The sequence below is a fragment of the Sapajus apella genome, unplaced genomic scaffold, assembly GCF_009761245.1.
Source record: "Sapajus apella isolate SASKATOON/1434 unplaced genomic scaffold, GSC_monkey_1.0 scaffold33, whole genome shotgun sequence".
Classification (NCBI taxonomy): domain Eukaryota; kingdom Metazoa; phylum Chordata; class Mammalia; order Primates; family Cebidae; genus Sapajus; species Sapajus apella.
Genome location: NW_022436973.1, coordinates 20,712,692 through 20,735,907, shown reverse-complemented (window position 1 = coordinate 20,735,907; position 23,216 = coordinate 20,712,692). Strand labels below are relative to the sequence as shown.

The following is a 23,216-nucleotide window of genomic DNA, read 5'->3' as shown; positions in this document are numbered from 1 at the left end:
GCATCTCCCAAAGTGCTGGGATTACAGGCATGAGCTACCATGTCCAGCCTTATGTGTTTTTTTATTTTTTATTTTTAAAAAACAAAAAACAGGCAATGAGCTTTTAAAATGTGCATCATTGGTGACATTGATATAAGTATATTTTTATTCAAGTTTTTTTTTTCCTGGTGCTGATAAACTAGGAGTAGGGGAATGATGAGAGCACTGAACTGCATCTCTTTTCTCTTAAACTTTCATCTCAAAAGAATCCTTTTTGTTTGCTAACTTTGAGGATTTCTTTTTTCGGCCAAGATTGCAGCCTTTTAATTTCTAGTGTCCTGTGTTTTTGTTTCAAAGACAGCATTTCCTGTTTATCTTGGTGTACTCTAGTTTCATCTTTAGTTTGGAAACTCTTTGAACTGGCATAAGAATTAGTCACCAGGCAGGCTGGGCATGGTGCCTCATGAATTACACCTGTAATTCTTGCACTTCGAGGGGCCAAAGTGGGTGGATCACTTGAGGTCAGGAGTTTGAGACCAGCCTGGTCAACATGGTGAAACCCTGTGTCTACTAAAAATACAAAAAATTAGATGGGCATGGTGGTGCACACCTGTAATCCCAGCTACTCGGGAGGCTGAGGCAGAAGAATTGCTTGAACTTTGGAGGCAGAGGTTGCAGTGAGCCGAGATTGTGCCATTGCACTCCAACATGGGTGACAGTGAGATTCTGACACACACACACACACACACACATACACACACACACACACACGAATTAGTCTCTAGGCAAAAAATTTGCTTTATTGATTGGTTTTCTTCCTCCTCTTGAGGATTAGGGAGAAAAAGAAGGAGGCTTTTAAATGAGGACACCTTGATATGGATAAGTCTCAAAATATAAGTAACTGGAAAGGCATGCCATTTAGAATGCATGTACCACCCAGGCGTTATGGCTTTATGTTTTAGGTTCTCATCTGTAAAAGGTCAGCAATACTGTGTCTCCTGTCCCTCCTGTTTTGTCCCACAATAATAGCCAGCTTTTGTGTAGTTTAGTTTACAATATTAACAAAAATTGTCTTGAGACCTTTGGGGCTTGTTTTGGACCTTGATCCACAGGAGTAAATACACCTTACACTGTGTCCCAATATCACCCTGCATGCATATATCACTTGGAAACGAGTTTCAGAAAGCAGTGCTTACTATTTGTGATATATTCAGAAATTTTCTTTTCTGTTTGAGTCTATCTTACAATTTTATGTACACTTTTTATTATACCATATGTATAGAGTGTATACATATCATATGTTTACAATGATTTCTCATAAAGTAAGCACATCCTTGCAACCAAGATAAAACAAAATTGTACCAGTCTTGGGGAAGGGTCTCTCATGATGTCTCCCAATCACTGCCAACTGCTCAGGGTAGCCACTAGCCTGACTTTTGACACCAGATCTTATTTTATATTTTGCTAATTGTGACCCACTGAATTGATTTAAGACCGAGTAGGTCTCAGCCTATAGTTTGAAAAACACAACCTTAGGCCAGGCACAGTGGCTCACCCCTGTAATCCCAGGACTTCAGGAGGCTGAGGCAGGTGGATCACCTGAGGTCAGGAGTTTGAGACTAGCCTGACCAACATGGAGAAACCCCATGTCCACTAAAAGTACTAAATTAGCCGGGTGTGGTGGCGTATGCCTGAAATCCCAGCTACTTGGGAGGCTAAGGCAGGAGAATCTCTTGAATCCGGGAGGTGGAGGTTGCAGTGAACCAAGATCACGCCATTGCACTCCAGCATGGGCAACAAGAGCAAAACTCCATCTCAAAAAAATAAAAAATAAAAAATAAAGAAAAACACAACCCTATTTTATTTTCCCCAATAACTCTTAAGATAGGAATTATTTTTTTATGGATGAAAAAGCTAAGGCCCAATGGTGAGATTTCTCCCAAAATCATACAGCGTGTACTGTTTCCCCTTTTTCTCATGCATTCGAGCCGCTCTTCTCCCTGAGATGAGGGATGACTTGCTTTGGAAAGGCAGTTGCAGCCCTCTTTGTATTATGTCTTGTTTATCACCCCCCCTTAATGTGTTTCCAAGATTGATATTCATTATTGATGTAGCTTTAGTGAGTTCCTGATCTTAACATTCTTAAGTACTGAGAATGTTTTTGGTTTGTGTTTTTGTGACTGAGTCGGAGGCATTTGATCTTGCTTTGGAGGTTTGTGGCTTGAAAACTTTGATAGTATTTGTCTTTAGCCTCCCCCTAATAGGATGAAGCTCTGCAGGGACATAGGTGGCATGCAGGTATGACAAATGATGGTTGTACACAGCTCCCCACCAGTTCCTTCCCTGGCTGTAGGCTTTGCCTATGGAGAGATTTCTTTCTACCCCGTTCCCCCCTCGTGTGTCCCTCAGGCTCCAGAATACCTATATGGAGGGCCTGAGTGCTGAGCTATCCTGTCATCTGTAAGCTTGTCTGATTGTGAGATCATTGCTCCCAGCCAGCACCTCTGGGAGTAGAAGTCCCATAGCCCATACCCGGAAATTTTTCCCCCATTTGCTGAGCCTGGGGGCTCTCTTGGGCTATGAAGTGTTCACTGGCTGTGGTAGTTCGTAGCTGAGGCTTTCATTCTAAGAGCCTTGACCTTCTGGGTTCATCACCCTTGGTAGTTCACTGGAAGAGAGGCAGCTTGGAAACACTGTCAGGGCAAATATGTCCCAGGCTGTGTTGCAGGCCATGGGGATATAGCAGTGAATAAACAAAGTCGCTTCCACTCTGAGCATTTGTCTGAATGGAGGAGACAGACAAATGTGCAATCATTTCAGGTGGTAGTGATGTTAGAAGAATAAAACAGATGTTTCTTTTTTTTTTTTTTAATTTCTTTTTTCCCGGGACGGAGTTTCACTCATGTTACCCAGGCTGGAGTGCAATGGCGCGATCTCGGCTCACCGCAACCTCCGCCTCCTGGGTTCAGGCAATTCTCCTGCCTCAGCCTCCTGAGTAGCTGGGATTACAGGCACGTGCCACCATGCCCAGATAATTTTTGTATTTTTAGTAGAGACGGGGTTTCACCATGTTGACCAGGATGGTCTCGATCTCTTGACCTCGTGATCCACCCGCCTCGGCCTCCCAAAGTGCTGGGATTACAGGCTTGAGCCACCGCGCCCGGCCTAAAACAGATGTTTCTTAAAAGGATGTACCCTTTTGAAGTGCCAGTGTCTGAAGGAGCTCTCCAGTGTGCTGACCAGTTGGCACAAAGGACAGATGTCTTCTTCTTCCTTTTTTTTTTTGAGGCAAGGTCTTAGTCTGCAGCCCAGGTTGGACTGCAGTTGTGTGATCTTGGCTCACTGCAGCCTCCACTTTCTGGCCTCAAGAGATCCTCCCACCTCAGCCTCCCAAGTAGCTGGGACTATAGACGTGCATCCACACTCAGTTAATTTTTGTATTTTTGGTAGAGACGGGGTTTCGCCATGTTGCCCAGGCTGGTCTCAAACTTCTGAGCTCAAGCAATCTGCCTGCCTTGGCCTCCCAAAGTGCTGGGATTACAGGTGTGAGCCATTGTGCTCAGCTGATGTGTTCTAACTCTGCTTAGAGCATTTCTTGTTATTCAAGGGAAACAAATAGAAACCTATACATTCCATAGGGCAAGATTGAACCGCTTAGGACTCTAAAAGTTTCTACTCTGTATGCTTAGTCATTATCCCTGGCAGCACTCTTGCTGCTGTGGGAAATGTAGCACATTCATTACCATCCTTCATTTTATGGTGGTTCCTTGGAGGCACCCCCCCCCCCACAACCTGAAGTCATTTTAACCTTTGAGAAGGGCTGAAATTCCGTACTTTTAGTTATTAATTGCATTTATGTAACTGTAGCTCTAGTGTTGTCTTTCCCACACAAATGCTGGCAAGCCAATTTTGTAGGCTTTGTAGATAAAGGTTGATGGATTTCATTTATTTTAAAAAATCCTTGAGCTTTCAACAGGTTCAAGGGAAGGAGCTCTCAAGGTCAACAAAGATGAATAGGACAGGCCTTACTTTTTATAATCTCAAAGTCTAAAATTATGGAAAGTGCCCTCTTAGTGTAAATATAAAGTCATAAAAAATCATGTGGGGGCCCTAGGGAGCATCTGGCCATCTCCCTTCCAGCTTTTGTTGACATTCCTTGGCTGTAGCCATATCTCTGTCTGCTCTGTCTTCACATTGCTCTCTCGAATCTCCTGCCTCTCTCTTACAAGGATCTATGTGATTACATTTACGGCCCACATGGATAATCCAGGATAAATCCCTTCTCTCTTAGCTTAATCATATCTTTTGCCATGTAAGGTAATGTTTACTCTTCTTGCCATGTAAGATAATAATCACAGGTTCCAGGGATTAGGAAGTGAATTAATTTTGTTGGGGGAGTTTCCTGCCTACCCATAGACAGCAATCAGAAGAGGTTTTTCTTAGTGGCATCTAAGGATTAACAGGGAGGAGAAAAGACTGAGAGTAAAGGGGGAAAGGGGATAAGGAGGAAAGCGCAGGAAGTCATCAGGAACAGGGAGCAGCAGTTTTGCGTGGCTGGAGCAGGTGGTGTGGGGGATGGACTGGGATGGATGGTGGGGAACCTTGAGTGGGAACAGTTTGTCTAATTCACTAGGGAAAAATGAATGGAGGAGGGGTGTGATAAGAGCTGTGTTTTTTTGAAGATTAATGTGGTAGTCTATGGAGAATAAATGAGAGGGAGTAGGCAAGAATTTATGGAGATGCCAATTAGGAGGCCAGCCTAGTAGTGAAGGGTTGACCTGTAGGCTTCAGCAAGGGTGCTACTGGTGAGAATGGGAAAGACCCTAAATGAAAGGGTCTGCATAGTATGAGAAACGAGGAGGTGTGTAGAGCAGGGGATTTGGCAACAGCGTTGTGGACATTGCTTTCCATGGGGCCCATTTCAGGGGATTAGAGTCTTGAAGGAAAGCAGAAGGATTAACTAGTGTGGGTGGGAAAGGTGGTGATTATTTTTGAACCCACTGAATTGGAGGTATCTTGTTGGCAGATTGAAAGGTTTCACTGGAGCTTGGAGGAGAGGACATAAGTTGTGTTATGGGAGCTGGTCCACAGAAGAGAGGCTGAACTGCAGGTCAGCTTACTAATGGGCAGTGTGGAAATACAGCCTGGGGGAGTTACTGGCATTTATGAAGTGTGGGGAGAAAGAACAGGGAAGATGTAATTGGAGAGGATTCAGATGTGATTAGTTGTAAATGCAGGCAGCCACTCAAATTGACTAAAAAGAAAAAAAGGAATCCATTGGCTCATGTAACCTAAAAGACTAAGATAATTCTAGCTTCAGGCCTGATTTAATCCAAATGTCACCAAGCTTTGGTCTCCCTCCATCTCTTGACTTCCCCTCATGTTGGCTTCATTTTTGGGTTTTAAATGGTAGTAGCTAGGTGAAGCAAGATGTCTGCCAGCAGGTGAAAGTCCCATGGGAAAGGTCATGCCTTCCTCCTGGTGGCTCCAGAAGCACAGGAAGTCACTGCTACATGTTCTTGTCTTCTCTGACCTAGTCACTTTGGTCAAGAGAGCACAGTGCTCTGATGAATCAGGTCTAAATGATGTGCCTACACTTGGAGTAGGGGGGTGGAAGGAGTACTCGAAAGCAAAATAAAGGAACGTTATTGCAGAGTGGAAGGAAGCTGGGTGGTAAGACACTAAATGTCTGGGACATCAGGGATCTGGGTGGGAGGGGGAGTGGTGGTGCACAAAGCAAGGCTTGGTTGGATGCTACTCAGATGACTGTGAGGATGCTGGAGAGCAGTGTGTCAGGGGCTTGACTTCAGGAGCTAACCTTTCAGGAAATGGTTTCTGACCCGGTGTAGGCTGAAGCCAAATTCAGAAGTTTGAAGAGTTGGTGGGGGAAGGGAGAATATATTGTAGGTGCAGACTTTGTAAAACAGTTTGGAAGTAAAGAGGAGGAGACGTGGATTGGTGGCTCCAGGCCGAATGTAGTTGAAAGAAAAACAGTTTTAGGACAAACATCTGAAAAGTGGGAAAAAATCTGAGAGAAAAGATCACGATGGTAGAGGCAGAGAGAGGAGGAGTTGAGTGGCATAAGAGAGCACCGGAAGATGTGGGATCTGGGGCCTGGGCAGGGAAAAGAGAGGCCATGTCTCAGTCTGTTTGGGCTGCTGTAATGAAACACCATGAGCTAGGTGACTTATAAACAACAGAAGTTTATTTATCGTTGTTCTGGAGTCTGGGAAGTCCACAATTACGACACCAGCAGATTCGGTGTCTGATAAGGAGCTGCTTTTTGGTTTATCCATGGTGTCTCACTGAGGCCTCACATGGTGGAAGAAGGATTGCTCTGGGACCTCTTTTGTAAGGGTGCTAATCCCATTAATGGGGGGTTCAGCCTCATGACCTAATCACCTTCCAGTAGCCCATCTTCTAATACTGTTGAGTTGGGGGTTAGAATTTCAGTGTATGAATTTTGGGAAGACATACATATTCAGACGACAGAAGGCCAAGACTTCAGATGGGAGTAGGTGGCAGGCACTTATTTCATTTCTCTCTGAAGGAGCTTGTTACTGACAGATTATCATTTTAGGTCCTTTAGTTCAAGCTTGTCCAACCCATGGCCCAACACAAAATTGTAAGCTTTGTTAAAACATTGAGTTTTTTTTTTTTTTTTAAGGCTTATAAGCTACTGTTAGTGTATTTTATGTGTGGCCCAAAACAATTCTTCTTCTTCCATTGTGGCCCAGGGAAGTTTTTGTGTGTTTTTTTTTTTTTTTTTTTTTTTTGAGACAGAGTTTCACTCTTGTTACCCAGGCTGGAGTGCAATGGCGCGATCTCGGCTCACCGCAACCTCCGCCTCCTGGGTTCAGGCAATTCTCCTGCCTCAGCCTCCTGAGTAGCTGGGATTACAGGCATGCGCCACCATGCCCAGCTAATTTTTTGTATTTTCAGTAGAGACAGGGTTTCACCATGTTGACCAGGATGGTCTCGATCTCTTGACCGGCTGTGTGGTGGCTCATGCCTATAATCCCAGGACTTTGGGAGGCCGAGGCGGGTGGATCACGAGGTCAAGAGAAGTTTTTGTTTTGTGACAGAGTTTTGCTCTTGCTGCCCAGGCTAGAATGCAATGGCTTGATCTTAGCTCACTGCAACCTCTGCCTCCTGGGTTCAAGCGATTCTCTTGCCTCAGCCTCTCTAGTAGCTGGTATTACAGATGCCCACCCCCATGCCTGGCTAATTTTTTATATTTTTAGTAGAGATGGGGGTTTCACCATGTTGCCCAGGCTGGTTTGGAGCTCCTGACCTCAAGAGATCTACCTGTCTTGGCCTCCCAGAGTGCTGGAATTACAGGCGTGAGCCACCATGCCCGGCCTAGGTAATTTTTTTAAAAACCTGAAAAATCTTACCAGGATTTTTCAGTTATTTTCAGATTGTAATGGAATCTATTTGACTCTGGTCTCCAGGTCATCAAATGAAATATTTTCAGGCTATAAAACCATAAGTAGACTTTTCTATTAACAAGTAAAGCTTGTGAATCTTGGTTTGATATGTACAGACAGAGCCACCAGTATGTATCCCAGTTTCCAGTTGGAGTGACAGGATGAGAACACAACCAATTTCTGAGCAGCTGGCAGTTTGGGGGCACAGCAGGAATTTAGTACTGGGTGATGGTCATATCTTACAAGGTGCATCCTCAAGTAGTAATGACTCATTTGTCAGAGATACATGGTTATGTTTTACAGTAGTTTGCAAACTGTGTTCTCTGCTGATATGTTAGGGGTTCTCCAAACAAAATATAAATCTGACAGTGAGAGACAAAATAGCAAAGGAGACTGAGAAAGAGCAGCCAGTCAGAGTCAGAACCTGGTAAGTATGGTATGGAGGTAGCTGAGAGGAAAGTGTTTCAAGGAGGAAATGGTCAACTAGATCTGATATTGCCAGGATATATGATAAGATGAAGACAAGAGAGTCTATCTGATTTGGCAGCATGGAAATGTTTTATTTTTATGTTTGAGATGCACTCTAGTCTCCAGAGCCTGGGGAGATCATACTGAGGCCACATTAACTTTTCTCTGCTGAGGTAATGGATATTTGAAAATAATTTGATGGCCAGGTGCTGTGGCTCATGCTTATAATCCCAGCACTTTGGGAGGCCAAGTGTGGGGATCACTTGTGGCCAGAAGTTTGAGACCAGCCTGGGCAATGTAAGGAGGCTCTTTCCTTTTAATTATTGTTTTTCAAAAAATGTTTGGTGTCTCATCACCCTTCAATGGTGGCCAAAGGGTGGCCCATTTCTTACAGTTATCATTATGAACTCATAAATTTTCATACACTTGTCTTTAAATCACTTTTTCTTTATTATTTTAATGCTGAAATTGTTCTATCGTTGGCCATTAGGAGTCTTCTTCAATGGCTTTCTCATTTTCAATTTAATGTTATTTGTCAAAAAGAGAAACTATTTAGCATTGTTGCTTTCATGATTTCTTTTCTTTTTTTTTGAGACAGAGTCTAGCTCTGTCACCCAGGCTGGTATGCAGTGGCATGATCTTGATTCACTATAGCCACCACCTCCCAGGTTCAAGCAATTCTCCTGCCTCGGCCTCCCAAGTAGCTGGGATTGCAGGTGCCCACCACCATGCCAAACTAACTTTTGTGTTTTTAGCAAAATCGAGGTTTCACCATGTTGGCCAGGCTGGTCTCAAATGCCTGATCTCAGGTGATCCGTCCACCTCGGCCTCCCAAAGTGCTGGTATTACAGACATGAGCCACCATGCCCAGCCCAAAACTCTTCTATAACTAATAGGACAAGTTTGGGATTGAGAACACTGTTAATTCCATGTTCTTCAAGGGAGAAACGTTAGAGTCTATTTGATTGGTACTTGATTCCATGATTGTTGGTTATAAACCAGGAATACTACAAAAGTGATGATACAATGTTCCAATATGGTAAAGAGCCCCAGGGTGCTTGCCTGCCCACAGGGGTAGGGGAGGTTGGGGCATGAGACACTGGGGACATTTGCTCTCATATCACCTTATTTTGTCTAGGAATCTTTGTAGAAAGCATCATTGTGAGGTGAGTGACAGTGAAGCAGGTACCAGATGACGATTTATGATTTAGGGGCTTGTTGCGTGTGGAATCCAGTAGCTGTCCGGTTCAGCTTCCTGGCAGAGGCCTGGGGAGCACACTTGAGGCCAGTTTCAAGATTGCAAATATATTTTTCTCCTCCATCTTACTAGATTTTTTGGCAGTATTTGACATATTCCCTCCTTGGAAGAGCTTTATCCTAATAAAAGATAAATTGAAAAAAAAAATTTCTTCCTTCCCCAGTAAAGCTGAGAACTCATTTTCCCTTAAATACTAAATAGAGATGCCCAACTAAGGAACTGATAATGGGAGGACCTATTGGATTCCAGTGGGGCTTCTGATTTTTGGTGTCTTTCCCCTAACCCTGGAAGACAATAGGAAAACAAGTGATGTCATTAGAACGGAGCCATTGGTGGAGCCTCCTGGGGACCTGAGTGGTTTTTCAGTCTCTGATAGTCTCTGTTCTGAATTAAGTAATGGCTTGTGATGGGGGTTGGTACTTCCTGCAGCTATTTCATATTTATAGTTATATGCTTGCTATTAGTAAACAGATGCGTCTACTCCAGAAGGAAGCTTTAACGGGCAGGGTGGGCGAGAGTATTGGCAGAAAGAAGGATTCCTGATCATTCCTTGTCACAAAAATTATTGGTTTAATGTATGAGATTGGCAGTCATGCAGAGGTTGGGACTCAGTACAACGTATGTATTTGAATTAGAAAGCCTTGCATTTGTAGAAGCTGGACTTCAGACAGGCTTTCCTCATCCTTTTTTGAGACATAAAGATCCTGTACTTTTTTTGGAAACCCCCGTATCACTTAGGATACATTTGGCCACAAACGTCTAAGAAGGAGATAAAACATTGAGACAGCTGGCTGCAGCCCTAAAATGCCTCCTATAGTGCTATTGAGTGCAAAAAGGAATTGTTGGCCTACGCTATATGTAGCCCAGCTGTACCTGCCACGTTAGTAAACCCTGGATTCTCTCAAAATAATTGGCTGTGGCTGCCTGTGCAGAGTGGTTCTAAGTGCCGGGCTGGGTGCTGGAAGCACAGTGGTGAGGAAGTCAACATGGCTCCCCCACAGAGATTTTTGTTTTGTTTTGTTTTTGAGACAGGGTCTTGCTCTGTCTTCTAGGCTGCAGTGCAGTGGCATGATCAGGTCTCACCTGCCCCAACCTCCTAGGCTTAGGTGATCCTCCCGCTTTGGCCTCCCAAAGTTTTGGGATTACAGGCATGAACCATGATGGGGAGCACTCTTAAAGAAGGATGGGGCTTCTGGGACACACAGGCAATTAGGGAAGATTTGGAGAGAAAGGGATCTCTTAAAGGGTCAATGAAATTTTCCCGGAAGAGAAGTGGGTTTCAGTAGAGGGTGGTTTGCAGACTGTTTTAGGCAGGAACACAGGAGCAAAAGCCTTAAAGGTAAGAAAGTACAACCTGTTCTGGAAACTGACTTTAGTTCAGAATGGCTGTTAAGAGATAAGACTGGATGAGCAGGTAAGGCCCTGATCCCAACGGACTTGTATGCCATTTTAAAGACCTGTCATCTAGGCCTTGGGGAACTGTGGGAGGGGTTCAGGATGGAGAGTGACACAATCAGAATTTCTGGGAAGGTCTTTGTGCTGCAGTGGCAAGAATGAAGGTGGGAGTGGTCTCTAGGCTGAAGGTGCAGTAGCCAGTTGGGCTGTTGCGGTTACTCAGAGGAGGAATGATGTTGGCTTGAGTTAAGGGAATGACAGAAGTGGCATAAGGAGTGGATTCAGCTCAAAGCTGTTTTGGAGGTAGCATGAACAAGCTTGGCGACAGATCTACAAGCTGGGGAAGGAGCCATTAAGGCTGATGGCCACCTTGTTCTTTTGAAAATTCAGGGGAAAGGATACCATTTGCTAAGATAGGTCACGTAGGAGGAAGAGGTTTGTGGGGAAGAGATGATGAGCTTGGTTTTGGACACATGATGAGTTTTAGGTGTCTGTGTAGACATCTAATGGCCGTTTGGATTTAGGGTCTGTAGCTCAAGAAGAGACAGCAGGGAGCATGAGAACGAATGGGAAAATTCCAGAAGAGTGGGTAGCAGCAGAAGAATAAGAGAGCTTAGGACCAACCCCCAAGGAACCCTCAATTGAAAGGACAGGCCAAGTAAGAGGCAGCTGCTAAGGAGAAGGCCAGCTAAAGACGGCCGGGAGAGAGAAGCAGGCGGAAACCCAGGGGGAGGTGCTGCTTGGAAGCCAGAGGAAGAGTGTTTTTCAGTAATAGCATTAAAAACTGCTGAGGGATTGAACAAGGTGAGGACTGAGTCCCTGGTGGGTTTCGTGACAAGGTCCTTATTGACGTGGGAGAGCTGCTTCAGTGGAATAGGTCAGGCTGGAGTTGGGTTGTGGTTTGAGGAATGATGCACAGCCAGGGAGGGGACATGAAATGTCGACAGCTCTTCCCAGAGGTTTACCCACGAAGTGGGGAAGAAAGTGCATTGGTTGGATGCGCTGTCAGAAGTTGTTTGTTCAGCCTGCCTAGATGGTTGTAAGTAGGGCTGTGGCGAGGGAGAGAGATGAGAAGATGGGGAGGACAATGGAGTGAGTCTCTGAGGAGGTGGCATGGTGAGCACATGGCCAGTTCCCAGTGTGGCTGTCCTGGGGACCCTTGTCCTTGGCCGTCAGTGGTGTGTCCTCTACCAAGTCCCCTGTGGTCCTTTGTAAATAGCTTTATCTGGAAGCAAAATGGCTCACAGCCGGAGTTAGGTTTTAAGAAGCTGAATCTGCCACATACATGTCTTTTCTCATCCTTTCTCTGAGTACAGTTAACCTGTTAGAGATGCAAAAAGTGAAGCTGTCCATCTGGGTAGCCGAATGCATTTTCTGTGGATCCCATTATTGTTATGAGGCTTTTGGAGGACAGGCTATGGCCATACTGGGGATGATTGTAAACTCATTCAGAGTGGGCTCCTCCTTCTGTTTGGTGTTTTGTTCTGACAATTGAACTTGTCAAATGGAGTTAGTATTAGACAGGGCTAAAAGTATTTCTTTGTTATTCCTAACAATACACACACACAAACGCATGCTCTCACACACATATATGTACACTTTTTTTCAGTAGGAACTCAGATGAAAGCCTACTTGGCTTTTTCAGTGAGAGGGCCACCTACGTCCCTGGCACTTACTAAGGATGCTTATTAAGGATAAACCCATCTCTGGTAATTTCTCTCCTAGGATCCTGTCTGTGTGAGTGGGGAGTTGCCCTCCCTGGCAGCTGGCCACAGGGCTTGATCTAGAAGATGGAGGCTATGGTATTTAGCAGAAAGGGTAGGCTTAGACTAATGACTTTCCTCCAGCAGAAAGTTGGTAACTTGCGTATAAAGCAATGCAAAAATTGTTTGTGTAAATTATGGAGTTAGTGAAATTTGTGAATTTGAATGCATTGTCAGTGGGAAAGGCAAAGTTGTTTGGAGGCATAACCCACCAGTGTGTTGAACTCTACCTTTTAGTAAAATTTCCTTGAAGATGAAGGAAAAAGAGAAGAAAAGCCTAATGGTGTTACTGCTTATTTTCTTTCCCTAGTTTTTAGTTCCTCATAGGCAAATGCGAACAGAATGTTAATATATTTTCTTTAGTGGAGTCCAAAGCTGAGCCATTATCTGGTAAAGAAATGGGATGTGGGGCCGGGCGCGGTAGCTCACACCTGTAATCCCAGCACTTTGGGAGGCCAAGGCAGGTGGATTACCTGAGGTCAGGCATTCAAGACTAGCCTGGCTAATGTGGCAAAATCCCATCTCTACTAAAAATATAAAAATTAGCCGGGTATGGTGGTGGGTGCCTGTAATCCTAGCTACTTGGGAGACTGAGTCAGAAGAATTGCATGAACCTGGGAGGCGGAGGCTCCAGTGAGCCAAGATCATGTTACTGCACTCCAGCCTGGGTGACAGAGCAAGACTGTCTCAAAAAAAAAAAAAAAAAGGAAATGGGGCATGGGGTAGGGTAAGTTCCATCAGCATGGAGCCTGACAGTGCTTAAGGGATTCTCTCCAGCCCTGGCCACAGCCACACTTTTTGGGGTCAAACACTGACCATCACTACTTTGGGTGTCAGAGTCTTGAGAAATATCCAGGTAGGAGGGTGGGCCCCTGACACCAACAGATAGCTGAAAGGGAGCCTCAGAAAGCTGCTGCCCAGGAAGCCTTGCAAGCCCACCAGCCGGGCAGGAAAGCCAAACAGCAGGATTTTCCACCCAGAAAGTTGATGGTGAAAATGAGTTTCACAAATGCTGTTCTGGACTGAGCTAGGTCCCTCCCAGGAAAAGCCAGACCTTAACCACAAGGAACATCCCCTCCCGCCCACTGCTCCTTCTGGCTCTCGGTCACTACCTTCTCTTTCTTCTGTTGAAGGAAGGCTTCTGTTCTGTTCTGATCTTCGGGTCAGTGCTGGGTGTCGGGAAGCTTCTGAGCAGTTGGTGGAGAAGCTTTCTGAGCATGATTTTCTCCGAAAATGCTAATGGCTTTTACTGAGCCCTTGGTACACAGGACACTCCAGGTGTTCCTCATCCTAAGTGCTTCTGTCTTTCCCTAGAGGGTCTGTGTAAACTAAAAGGGGTGGGCCCTCAGAGGAGCTTTTCCCCTTCCTGTAAAGCAGGACTCTTGTTTCCTGTTTATACCAGTATCACAACCCTCTGGGGAAATGGCTGAGGAACTGTGGGAGGTTGGGTGGTGATTGAGAGAGAACCTGAGAGGGTCTGCGTCACTTTGCCTCTGTTCCCAGCCCTCAGGATTGAAAGGGAAGGAAGGAGGAGGGGTGCCCGGGAGTTGGGTGGAGATGAGTTGGTCCCGGCGCCCACCAGGAGTGAGGCAGAAGTGGATGCTGGCCTGGTCCTGCTGCCAGGGCTGCTGCAGGGGAGGCAGGGGCTCCTGTCAGGCACGGGAGCAGGAAAATGGGTGCTGTCATACCTCAGAATAGTCTGGACACTTTGGTCTATCATAGGTCAAGTAGAATTAATTAGCTCATCAGTTCAACAAATCTTGGGGCACCTGCTATGTTCCAGGCACTGCTTAGTGCCGTGGTGAACAGGTAGCTCCCGGCCTCTGACGCACCACCATGTCTGACATGTATATGATGTTTTTACCATGTGTCCCAGCTTATACTCATGAACATATGACATATACTGATGAAAATGCCCAATACAAAGCATACATGGAAAAGAAAAGAAGAATGAGGTAAGTAGAGATAAGTTCTAAGATTTTTTTCCCCACACTTTGGCAGATGGTGATGCATGCATCCAGCTTCAGAGTCTACTAGTGTGGACGGTTGCTTTAATGGGTAGCCTTTGTATTCCAGACACCGCCTTACAGTTTTGAGTCGGGGCTGCCAGTGTGAAATAGCTTGAAACAAGGTAGGCAAATACCATGCCCAGATCACTTATTAGTACCTGGCCCCAGCAAGGCCTGATGCTCTCCTCGGGAAGGGTGCCCAGCTTGTCTGGGGTGGCTGTTTTAGGCTCTTGTGCTTTGGTCCTGTGTGCTGTGGTCAGGCTACTGAGGGGTAAGTGGGGGAGGGGGAGTGTGGCAGGCACCTGCTGCTATTCAGTCCTTTATAGTTTTCATAGACTTTCATTGAGGTCACATTGGTCATCCCAACAACATTCCAAGTTAGGGAGTCCTTTCCCCACTGAAGACCAGAGCATGGAGGCCTGTGCTGCGTGTCACGAGTGTCAGAGCTGGCCCTGGGCCTTGCTTTCCTTGACTGGTTGCTGCCTCATTCTGCAGAAAGTTTTCCTTGACATCTACCCGCCTCGCTGTGCCCCAGAAGAGCAAACTGATGAACATGTTCAGCATGTGCCACCTTTCTTGTGGGAAGGAGCATGGATCCCAGGTCCTTGAGTCCTTCCCAATCCTCTATGGAAGCTGTCGCCGGCACTCAGCTTCCTTTTCCCAGCTTTGAGCAGCTGCTTCCCCAGGCAGAATGCCTTTGTCCACAAGGTGGGGAGCAGCTGGAAGACTGCAGGCCTCCAGGTTCTCTCAGGTTCCTGTTCCCTTTGGTGTCCACAGGACATCAGGAGTGGGGTGGCTGGCTGACCTGTCCCCCTCCTCCTCTGTGTCTTCCCTGGGCTGTGCAGTTTCCCCTCTCACAGGGATTTGCCCTTGCCACCTGTTTGGCCCTGTCTCAGCTTGTGGGAGAGCGTGGTCCATGTTGGTGTTGATCTCCTGCTTGGAGGATGCTTCCCCAGTAGACCTGGGTGAGGCCCAGGGAACCTGGAGTTACTCAAAGGCAGGAAAAACCTAGAAAGTTAATCTCTTTCAGGCTTGTTTGTTCAGGTGATTCCTTCATTTCTTCGTTGCTCAGCTTGGTCCCCCTGAGGTCTTGGTAACAATAGTTGCGGTATCTTTGAACAGTTCTCTATCTCCTTTTACTACTCTCTGCCTCCAAATACCTCTCTTCACTCCACCCCTTCCTACAAGGAAGGAGGGGAGTCAGGTCTGACAGTGTTGCAGGATGCAGTGCTGGACTAATGGAAGGTCCAGAGAGGCTCTTAGCACGGAGCTGGAGCTGGAGCTGCCTGCTCCTCCCTCGCAGGATGCTGCCTGGGTTCCGTTCCTGTCCTTCCCTGCCTGGGGAAGCAGCAGCCCTTGTGAGTCTCCTTGACAACAGGATGGATAAGCTAAAAATAACCTTGTGCCGGGCTTTCTGTGCGTGAGTGCCCTCTCGCCTGCTGTGCTGGAGCACAGTCCCTGCAGCCTCTGGGTGCTCCTGGAATGCATCTATGGGAATCTTGGTGGGGTCCAGGTGCCAGCATTTTGAAGCCCTGAGGTTTTAGAGGTCAGAGCCAGGTAATCAGGCAGCATCATTACCTTGTAGTGATTACTGTAATATTACCAGCGGTTGCTGATGGTGTGTGGGTGTCAATGTTGAAATAAAGATTGGAAAGCTGTTCTGAATGCTTTATCTTCATTTAGTCTTCCTGGAGAGGGCAACTCTGAAGACCTTGCTGTGTTTCAGAACCTCCGGAGTGGTGTACTGGGACACAGCCCTGGGTGGGAGTTTGGTTATATCTCTTCAAGGAATCCCCATGGGAAGGAGGAGCCTTACCTTACTGGGCCCCTTTTATAAGGTGAAAATGTCAAAGTATAGAGGTACTGGGGTGACTTATTCAGAGCCACCTGGCTCAGTTGTAGTGGAATAGGGAGGAGTCACCGTCATCAGAAGCTGTGGCTCTTTCCCTTGGATCCTAATGATGAGGCCGTCTCTATCAGGACTGTACCAAAGCCAGCTGTTTCTTTTATATCAGCAGTCTGCACGAGGCGAGGCCCTCTTTTTTGCTAATCTGTTTTGTTTTTCTGTTTTGCTGATCTGCACTAGTTAATGCTCTCTGTCTTCTCAGAGTTGTAAATTAATTTAGAAAGAGCTGTCTCTCTGAGGGCAGGGGCTGGATTTTTCTTTTCTTTTTTTTTTTTTTTTTTTTGAAAGGGTAGGGTATTTTATTTTTTTATTGTATTTTAGGTTCTGGGGTATGGATTTTTCTTTACCTACCTGGACTTAATTCTTCTCTTCCTCCTTCCATCCATTAGTAAGTGTTTTGCTGTGTGCCACACGTGGGGATAATGAGAACAAGATGTTATGTTCTTGTCTTTAAGGAGCTCATTGTCAGCCAAGGAGACATTTACCAAAGTCCCCATGTGGCCAGAGCTGAGAGGGAGAAGGTTTGAGTGTTAAGAGAGCAAATAACTGGGGTGTCTAACCTTGGCTGAGGTGAAGGTGAGGGTTAGAGCAGTCTGAGAGAAGATATTTGTGACACAGATTACTCAAATCTGAAGTGCCTAAACCACTACAAATCAATGAAAAAAGGAAGGCAGAAAACTCTGCAGAAAAACTGGCCAATAATTTGACAAATAATTGACAAAAGAAGATATCCAAATGGCCAATGAACATGTGAAACAGTGCTCAATTCCATGCATTTATCAGTCATCAGGGAAGTCAGAGGACCTGGGTTAATATGAGACATTGGGCCACACGTTGAAATTTCCAGATCCCCTGTTTCTTATTTGTAAACAGGGATTCTCCTGCCCTTCCCTTCCTCCTAGTACTGCCCTAAAGTTTGCGGGCCTGGGAAAGGCTCTTCAGACTGTGCAGGGCTATACAGATACTAAGTAGTGTTGATACTGTAAGTGATTTAATTTCTCCTCCGCCTCTTCTCATAGCAACTATTCTAAGTTCCCCTATGAAAGAAAAGACTTGAGTAGTAGGATGGTTCCTCAGATTCAGAGGAGCCTGTCCCTTGATACTTTGGATAAAGTGCTTACTGCTGGCATGGCTCTGGTTCCCTCACTCAGGCTGGGAGCAGGGGGAGTTCCTGCAGGTCTTTTGATACCCAGGGCCTGGTGGAAGGGGTAGGACAGTGGTGCACCAGTCCTGGCTCAAGCATTGGCTAAAGTAGGCTGTATGGTTCATTGTGCACACTGCCGTGGTTGATCTCCTCACAGAGTGCTCTAGTGAAGTCCAGAAATAATACTCTGGTCTTGGGGCATGTTGGCATTAACAGGTCTACAGGGGCAACAGCCCACACCACCTGGCTTCCTCTGAGAGGCTTGGTCAGTGCCATTGGCTACCCTGGCAGGCTCAGGGATAACCTTCTGGTAAAACCAGTCCCAGCCTCCCTTTTGCATTCTTTGGATACAAAGGAGCTGTGTTCTCTCTCTTCTGGATCTGTCCTCTGTGGTTGAGCAGATGGTATGCGGTGCAGATACACACCTCTTTTCCAGCAGAGTGCGGCTGACCACTTCGGCACATGTCACAACAGCATCAGGAGTGCTGCTAGTCCTGTCGGTCCCGTCACCTGACTGTGCCAGGTTCTTAGGCCCTGTTTGGAATCTTTCCCCACAGATCTCTCATGACAGGCATAGACTTCTCAATGGTCTACTCGGCGCTTTTTACCTTTTTCTCTTGTGTGTTTCTGCCACATAGGAGTCAGAGTCAGAAGCAAAGGTAGATGGAGAGACCGCATCGGACAGTGAGAGCCGGACAGAATCTGCTCCCCCGCCAGTCTCTGCAGATGATACCCCGGAGGTCCTCAATAGGGCCCTTTCCAACTTGTCTTCAAGGTAACCTGGCTTAATGATGCAGGTGGTTGTTGGGGGCTTTGCACCATGTCCAAGTGCTCTGGAAGAGCCTGCAGAGAGCCCATGGTCTCTTGGAGCATGCCTGCTCACTTGCCTCAGCCTCCTGTGCCGCTGCTCCAGGCTCTGTTGAGTATAAGCTAGTGCTTGGCAGTGGCTGTGAGCACAGTGACCAGGAGGGGAGGGCAACCAAGGCTGGAAGGATCTGGCCCTGGAAGGGTGCTCCAGACTGGACTAGGAGGTGAGGTCCAAAGAGGAAGAGGGGACAGGAAGGATGGAGGTGGGTGAGTTCAGCTGACACTGCATGTCACAGGAAACTGGCCTTGGGTTTGTGACTAATGGACAGGCTGCTTTTTACTGAGGAGTCCATGTTTCCAGTTCAGAGTTTAGTTTCTCTCTCCCACATTCATTGGGAACAGTTCCTTAAATTCTCCAGGAAGAACTGGGAAGCATCTGAACTTAGATGAATCTAGGGTTAAAACTTTTGGCCCTTGAGAACTTGGTCCTTCTAACACAGCTTTGTGGGTAGATCAAAAACAAATTATAAGACCCCAAAGCATTATCTAAATGTTCCTATGTGTGCCTCCAGATGTCCCCTTGGGAGGCTGAATTGTACAGTGATTAAGGGTGTGGACTTTGCAGCCAGATCCCTGGATTCAGATCCTAGCTTTACTATTTGCCAGCTGTTCGACCTGTGCCTCCATTTCCTCATCTGTAAAAGCGAAGTGTGTTGAGGATTGAAGGAGTTAATATATATAAAGTCCTCATAAAAGTACCTTATGCGTATTTGTGGTAGCTGTTATTATCATTGCATAATGTTACTCTTATTCCCATAATTATTCATGGCAGTACAGTTTAGGATCCTGCTGCCAGAAGAAAATGTTTTTTTTCTTCAGCTAGTCAGCTGTAAAAACCATTCAAGTGGATGCAGATGCAGAGGGCACTATATTTCCCTTGGTTTTTTTGTTTGGCTTTTGCCTGATACCTTCTTTAAGATATAAGCTGGGTGTATTTTTCTGGCGAGTCTGGTTGTGGGTGAGGCATTGGTACTAGTGGCCCTGCTCCTGCCAGCATGTGGCTGGTGCTTCCAGCAAGATGAATCTGGAAAGGACTGAGTTCAGGGCCCTCAAATATCAGGAAGATCCATATCCCTTGAGTTTGTGCATTGGTTCTTTCTGGGTTCCTAACTGGTGTTTTCTCCTTCCCCTACTCTCTGACCTAGATGGAAGAACTGGTGGGTGAGAGGCATCCTGACTTTGGCCATGATTGCATTTTTCTTCATCATCATTTACCTGGGACCAATGGTTTTAATGATAATCGTAAGTGCCATTTCACACTATTTTAGTTTTCCCTTCAGTTTTTGCTATAGGCCTGGTTGTCTTAAGTGCCAGGTGTTGGGTTGGTTGTGGGAATTGATGGGGGTCCAGGCTCCTCAAAAAACCTCTGCCATAGAACATCTGTGACTTTTTACTTTTCACTAGCCACCCGGAGGGTCTCTGGGATAGGCAAGTTGTTTATGGTTGATGATGTCTCTTCATTTAAAAAACTGACTTTGTTATTCCAACTGTAAACTTTTACCCTGGCCATGTCTCTGTGTGACTCCTGGTTTTGTTTCTTGTTTTCCTGGGGCCTCCCTCCAGGGCTTAGAGCTTTTATTAAGAAATCCCAGTCCAGGCTGGGCGCGGTGGCTCACGCCTGTAATCCCAGCACTTTGGGAGGCCGAGGCGGGTGGATCACGAGGTCAAGAGATCGAGACCATCCTGGTCAACACGGTGAAACTCCGTCTCTACTAAAAATACAAAAAATCAGCTGGGCATGGTGGCACGTGCCTGTAATCCCAGCTACTCAGGAGGCTGAGGCAGGAGAATTGCCTGAACCCAGGAGGCAGAGGTTGCGGTGAGCCGAGATCGCGCCATTGCACTCCAGCCTGGGTAACAAAAGCGAAACTCCGTCTCAAAAAAAAAAAAAAAAGAAATCCCAGTCCACAGAGCTGCTTTCTCTGTCTTCCCACTGTCCTGGACAGGGTCAAGTGACCATCACTGCATGCGAGCAAAGCAGTTGAGACTTTTCAAGTATTCAAAGTCATCAGGAGAATGGATTGGTTGAGTCCTTGGAGGTTCTAGAATAAACAGTTAATTGAGGGCCAGGCACGGCGGCTCACACCTCTAATTCCAGCACTTTGAGAGGCCAAGGCAGGAGGATTGCATGAGCCCAGGATTTTGAGGCCAGCTTGGGAAAGAAGAAGAGACCGCATTTCTACTTGAAAAAAAAATATTTTTAGCTGGGTGCAGTGACTTACGTCTGTAATCCTAGCACTTTGGGAGGCTGAGGCAGGTAGATTGCTTAAGCCCAGGAGTTCAAGACCAGCCTGGGCAACATGGTGAAACCCTGTCTTAAAAAAAAGTTAATTGAAACATCAGGTTGTATATTTTATTGTGAGTGGAAAATTGGATCTACTCCCTGTGACGTAGAGGGCTGCATCGCTCTGTGGGATGATGTGAGAGTGGAAGGATAAGGCAAGCAGAACCATTGGAGGCCTGATGTTTTTTCTAAATATAATGGGTTTTCTGGAGGGCTCATGACCTGTTGGTTTCCATTTCCAAAAATCATAAGAATTGGGGTATCATTGGATGTTTTGTGTCCTGCAGGTGATGTGTGTTCAGATTAAGTGTTTCCATGAGATAATCACTATTGGCTACAACGTCTACCACTCCTATGACCTGCCCTGGTTCAGGACCCTCAGCTGGTAAGCTCTCTGGCCCCACAGAGGCCCTTAGAATTTGGATAATGCGCTTTGTGGCAGGTGTTTACAGTGACGGTGGGTATTTCTGTTACTTGCTATAGAAATAAGTGCTGGGGAGGCAGTTACCATGTTAGATCATGCAAAGTTGTATGAAGAAAATAGCCTTTGAGCAACACGTGAGAAAATGGATAAGTGAAGAGAATGTTAGGAGCAAGAAAAAGGCAGGAGAAAAGGAGATGGAATGATTGCCACAGACTTGCACAGTACCTTTGAGACCTGAGTATTTCATAGGCCAGACTGTGTGGTAAGCCTTGGAGGAGTCTTTAATAGTTACTTAGAGTCTGGAAGCTTCCTGAGAAGAAACCAGATGGACTGTATTCTATGACTATGTTTGCCTCGGTATTTGGATTCCTTAAACTCTGCACGATGATCCTGTTTTTCTAGATCAGCATATTTTTCATGCTGTCATATCTCAGCATCCTGCTAGAGCTGTCTGGGAGTTGGTTAGGTTCTGCTGCTGGCTTTGCTTGTTATCCCTGCAACTTTGTTTCCTTGTCTCTAAGACAGATGGTTGAGACTTAGTGGTTTCCAGACTGTGGTGTTGAAGCCCTAGTTCATCAGAAGTATTTTGAGTGCCAGGGTGGGCAGGAGTGAGACTGAATGCATGGGATCTGGGCTCCACTGGGAAAGTTAGCTTTTTCCGTTTCCTAGGAAAGGACTCAGCTTTCTTAAAGCAAAAACAAAAGAAAACCCTGTAGTACATGTGTGAGACCCCTTTCTGATCTGAAACCCTCTGCTTTATTGGCTGTAGTATTCTCAGGTAGTGACTTTAAATACTGAGAAGACTGGTGCAAATGCAGACCTTTTCACCCCACTGTGCAGGAATACAGGGGTTGAGACCACGACTTAGCCGGCTGGAGAGTAGTGGTTTTTGCCCCAGCAACCTGGTCACGGTCAAGGAAGTCGATATGCTCAGATGTAAGCTGGGCACCCCCTTCCTGAGGTGCTTCCCATCACCCAACAGTACAGGCTGCCTCCCAGCCTGTAAATGGAACTGTGATTGCCACCTGGCTTAAGATGCAGGTCCCTCTTGTGCCTATTCTATAGCTGGAAAGCAGTGTTTTGGATTTTGTTAACATACTTAGGAGGCCTGACTCCTGGCTGTGGTCACTGTCCAAAGAAAGTTTTTTCCATGTAACAGAAAATAAACCCAATATGGGAGTTTTTGTATTTCAAAATTATATTAAAAAAAGAATGGGAAAGAAAAGCTCTCCACTTTCTTCTCTATCTCAGGATCCTTGTTGGGGGTTTGCAGTGGTGGCTGCATGGTCTCATACTCAGCAGCACTGTGGAGGCTATAAGGGATGGCTTCTCTTCTCACGGACACCAGTTGAGGAGAGAGGATAAACAAGTGAAGAGTTAACAACTAGCGGATGGTCTGTGTGTCAGAGCCAGGCTTCAGAGAGGGAAATGCATCATTAATTGCTTAGTCAGATAATCACATATTACTTGCTATAGAAATAAATGCAAGGAAGGCAGATATCATGTTAGGTCTTCCAAAGTTTTATGAATAAAATGGGATTTGAGCAAGGAGTGAAAAAAATGGAGAAGCGAAGAGAATGTCAGGAGCAGGAAAAAGGCAGGAGAACAGCAGACAGGCAGCAAAGCCGGAAGAAACCATTTTGATAGGAGTGGAGCGGTTCCTGTTGGGAAGAGTAGAAATGAGACTGGGAAGCAGGATGAGGCATGTTTTTGAAGGTGGTATGGTTCAAGGATCCCTCAGTTAGGTATGGGAATGCTACAAAAGGGGCAAAAACAGAGTCTCAAGTTTCAGAGAAATGGAGAGTGAATGAAAGCTGCTACCTGTTTCTAGATAAATTTCTCAAGTGCGGTGTCACCAGAGAGCAGGAAACTGTGGTCCGCCTGTCCCTCTGTGAGCTGTCCTGCGGGGCTAAAGGGCGGGGGGGAAGGGGACATTCTGCTGCCCTCTGTCCCCTCCTCAGCGATGTCTGACTGTCTTGCTGTAAAGGCAAGGGTGCTCCCTGCAGCAATGACCTGTTTTCATTTACAGGTACTTCCTCCTGTGTGTAAACTATTTCTTCTATGGCGAGACAGTGACAGATTACTTCTTCACCCTGGTCCAGAGAGAAGAGCCTTTGCGGATTCTCAGTAAATACCACCGGTTCATTTCCTTTACTCTCTATCTAATAGGTATGCATTATGTAGTTCACCACTTCTTGTGTCTGTATTGTTTTTGTATATCTGTCAAGTAGGAATTTGGGAATTTCTTGGTTAGTGCACAGTTTTGTGATATTAACTCTGACCATGGAG

The 23,216-nt window shown here is 46.0% G+C and overlaps 1 protein-coding gene across 1 annotated transcript in view; it reads left to right on the top strand.

Moving 5' to 3' along the window:
• The window catches only part of CDS2 (CDP-diacylglycerol synthase 2), a 66,138-nt gene that overhangs the window by 28,076 nt on the left and 14,846 nt on the right, over nucleotides 1-23,216 (top strand). The window contains exons 2-5 of the mRNA XM_032295481.1: nucleotides 17,991-18,127; nucleotides 19,365-19,461; nucleotides 20,791-20,888; nucleotides 22,957-23,096. Coding sequence (XP_032151372.1) covers nucleotides 17,991-18,127; nucleotides 19,365-19,461; nucleotides 20,791-20,888; nucleotides 22,957-23,096 — 472 coding nt within the window. The remainder of the gene's footprint in view (nucleotides 1-17,990; nucleotides 18,128-19,364; nucleotides 19,462-20,790; nucleotides 20,889-22,956; nucleotides 23,097-23,216) is intronic.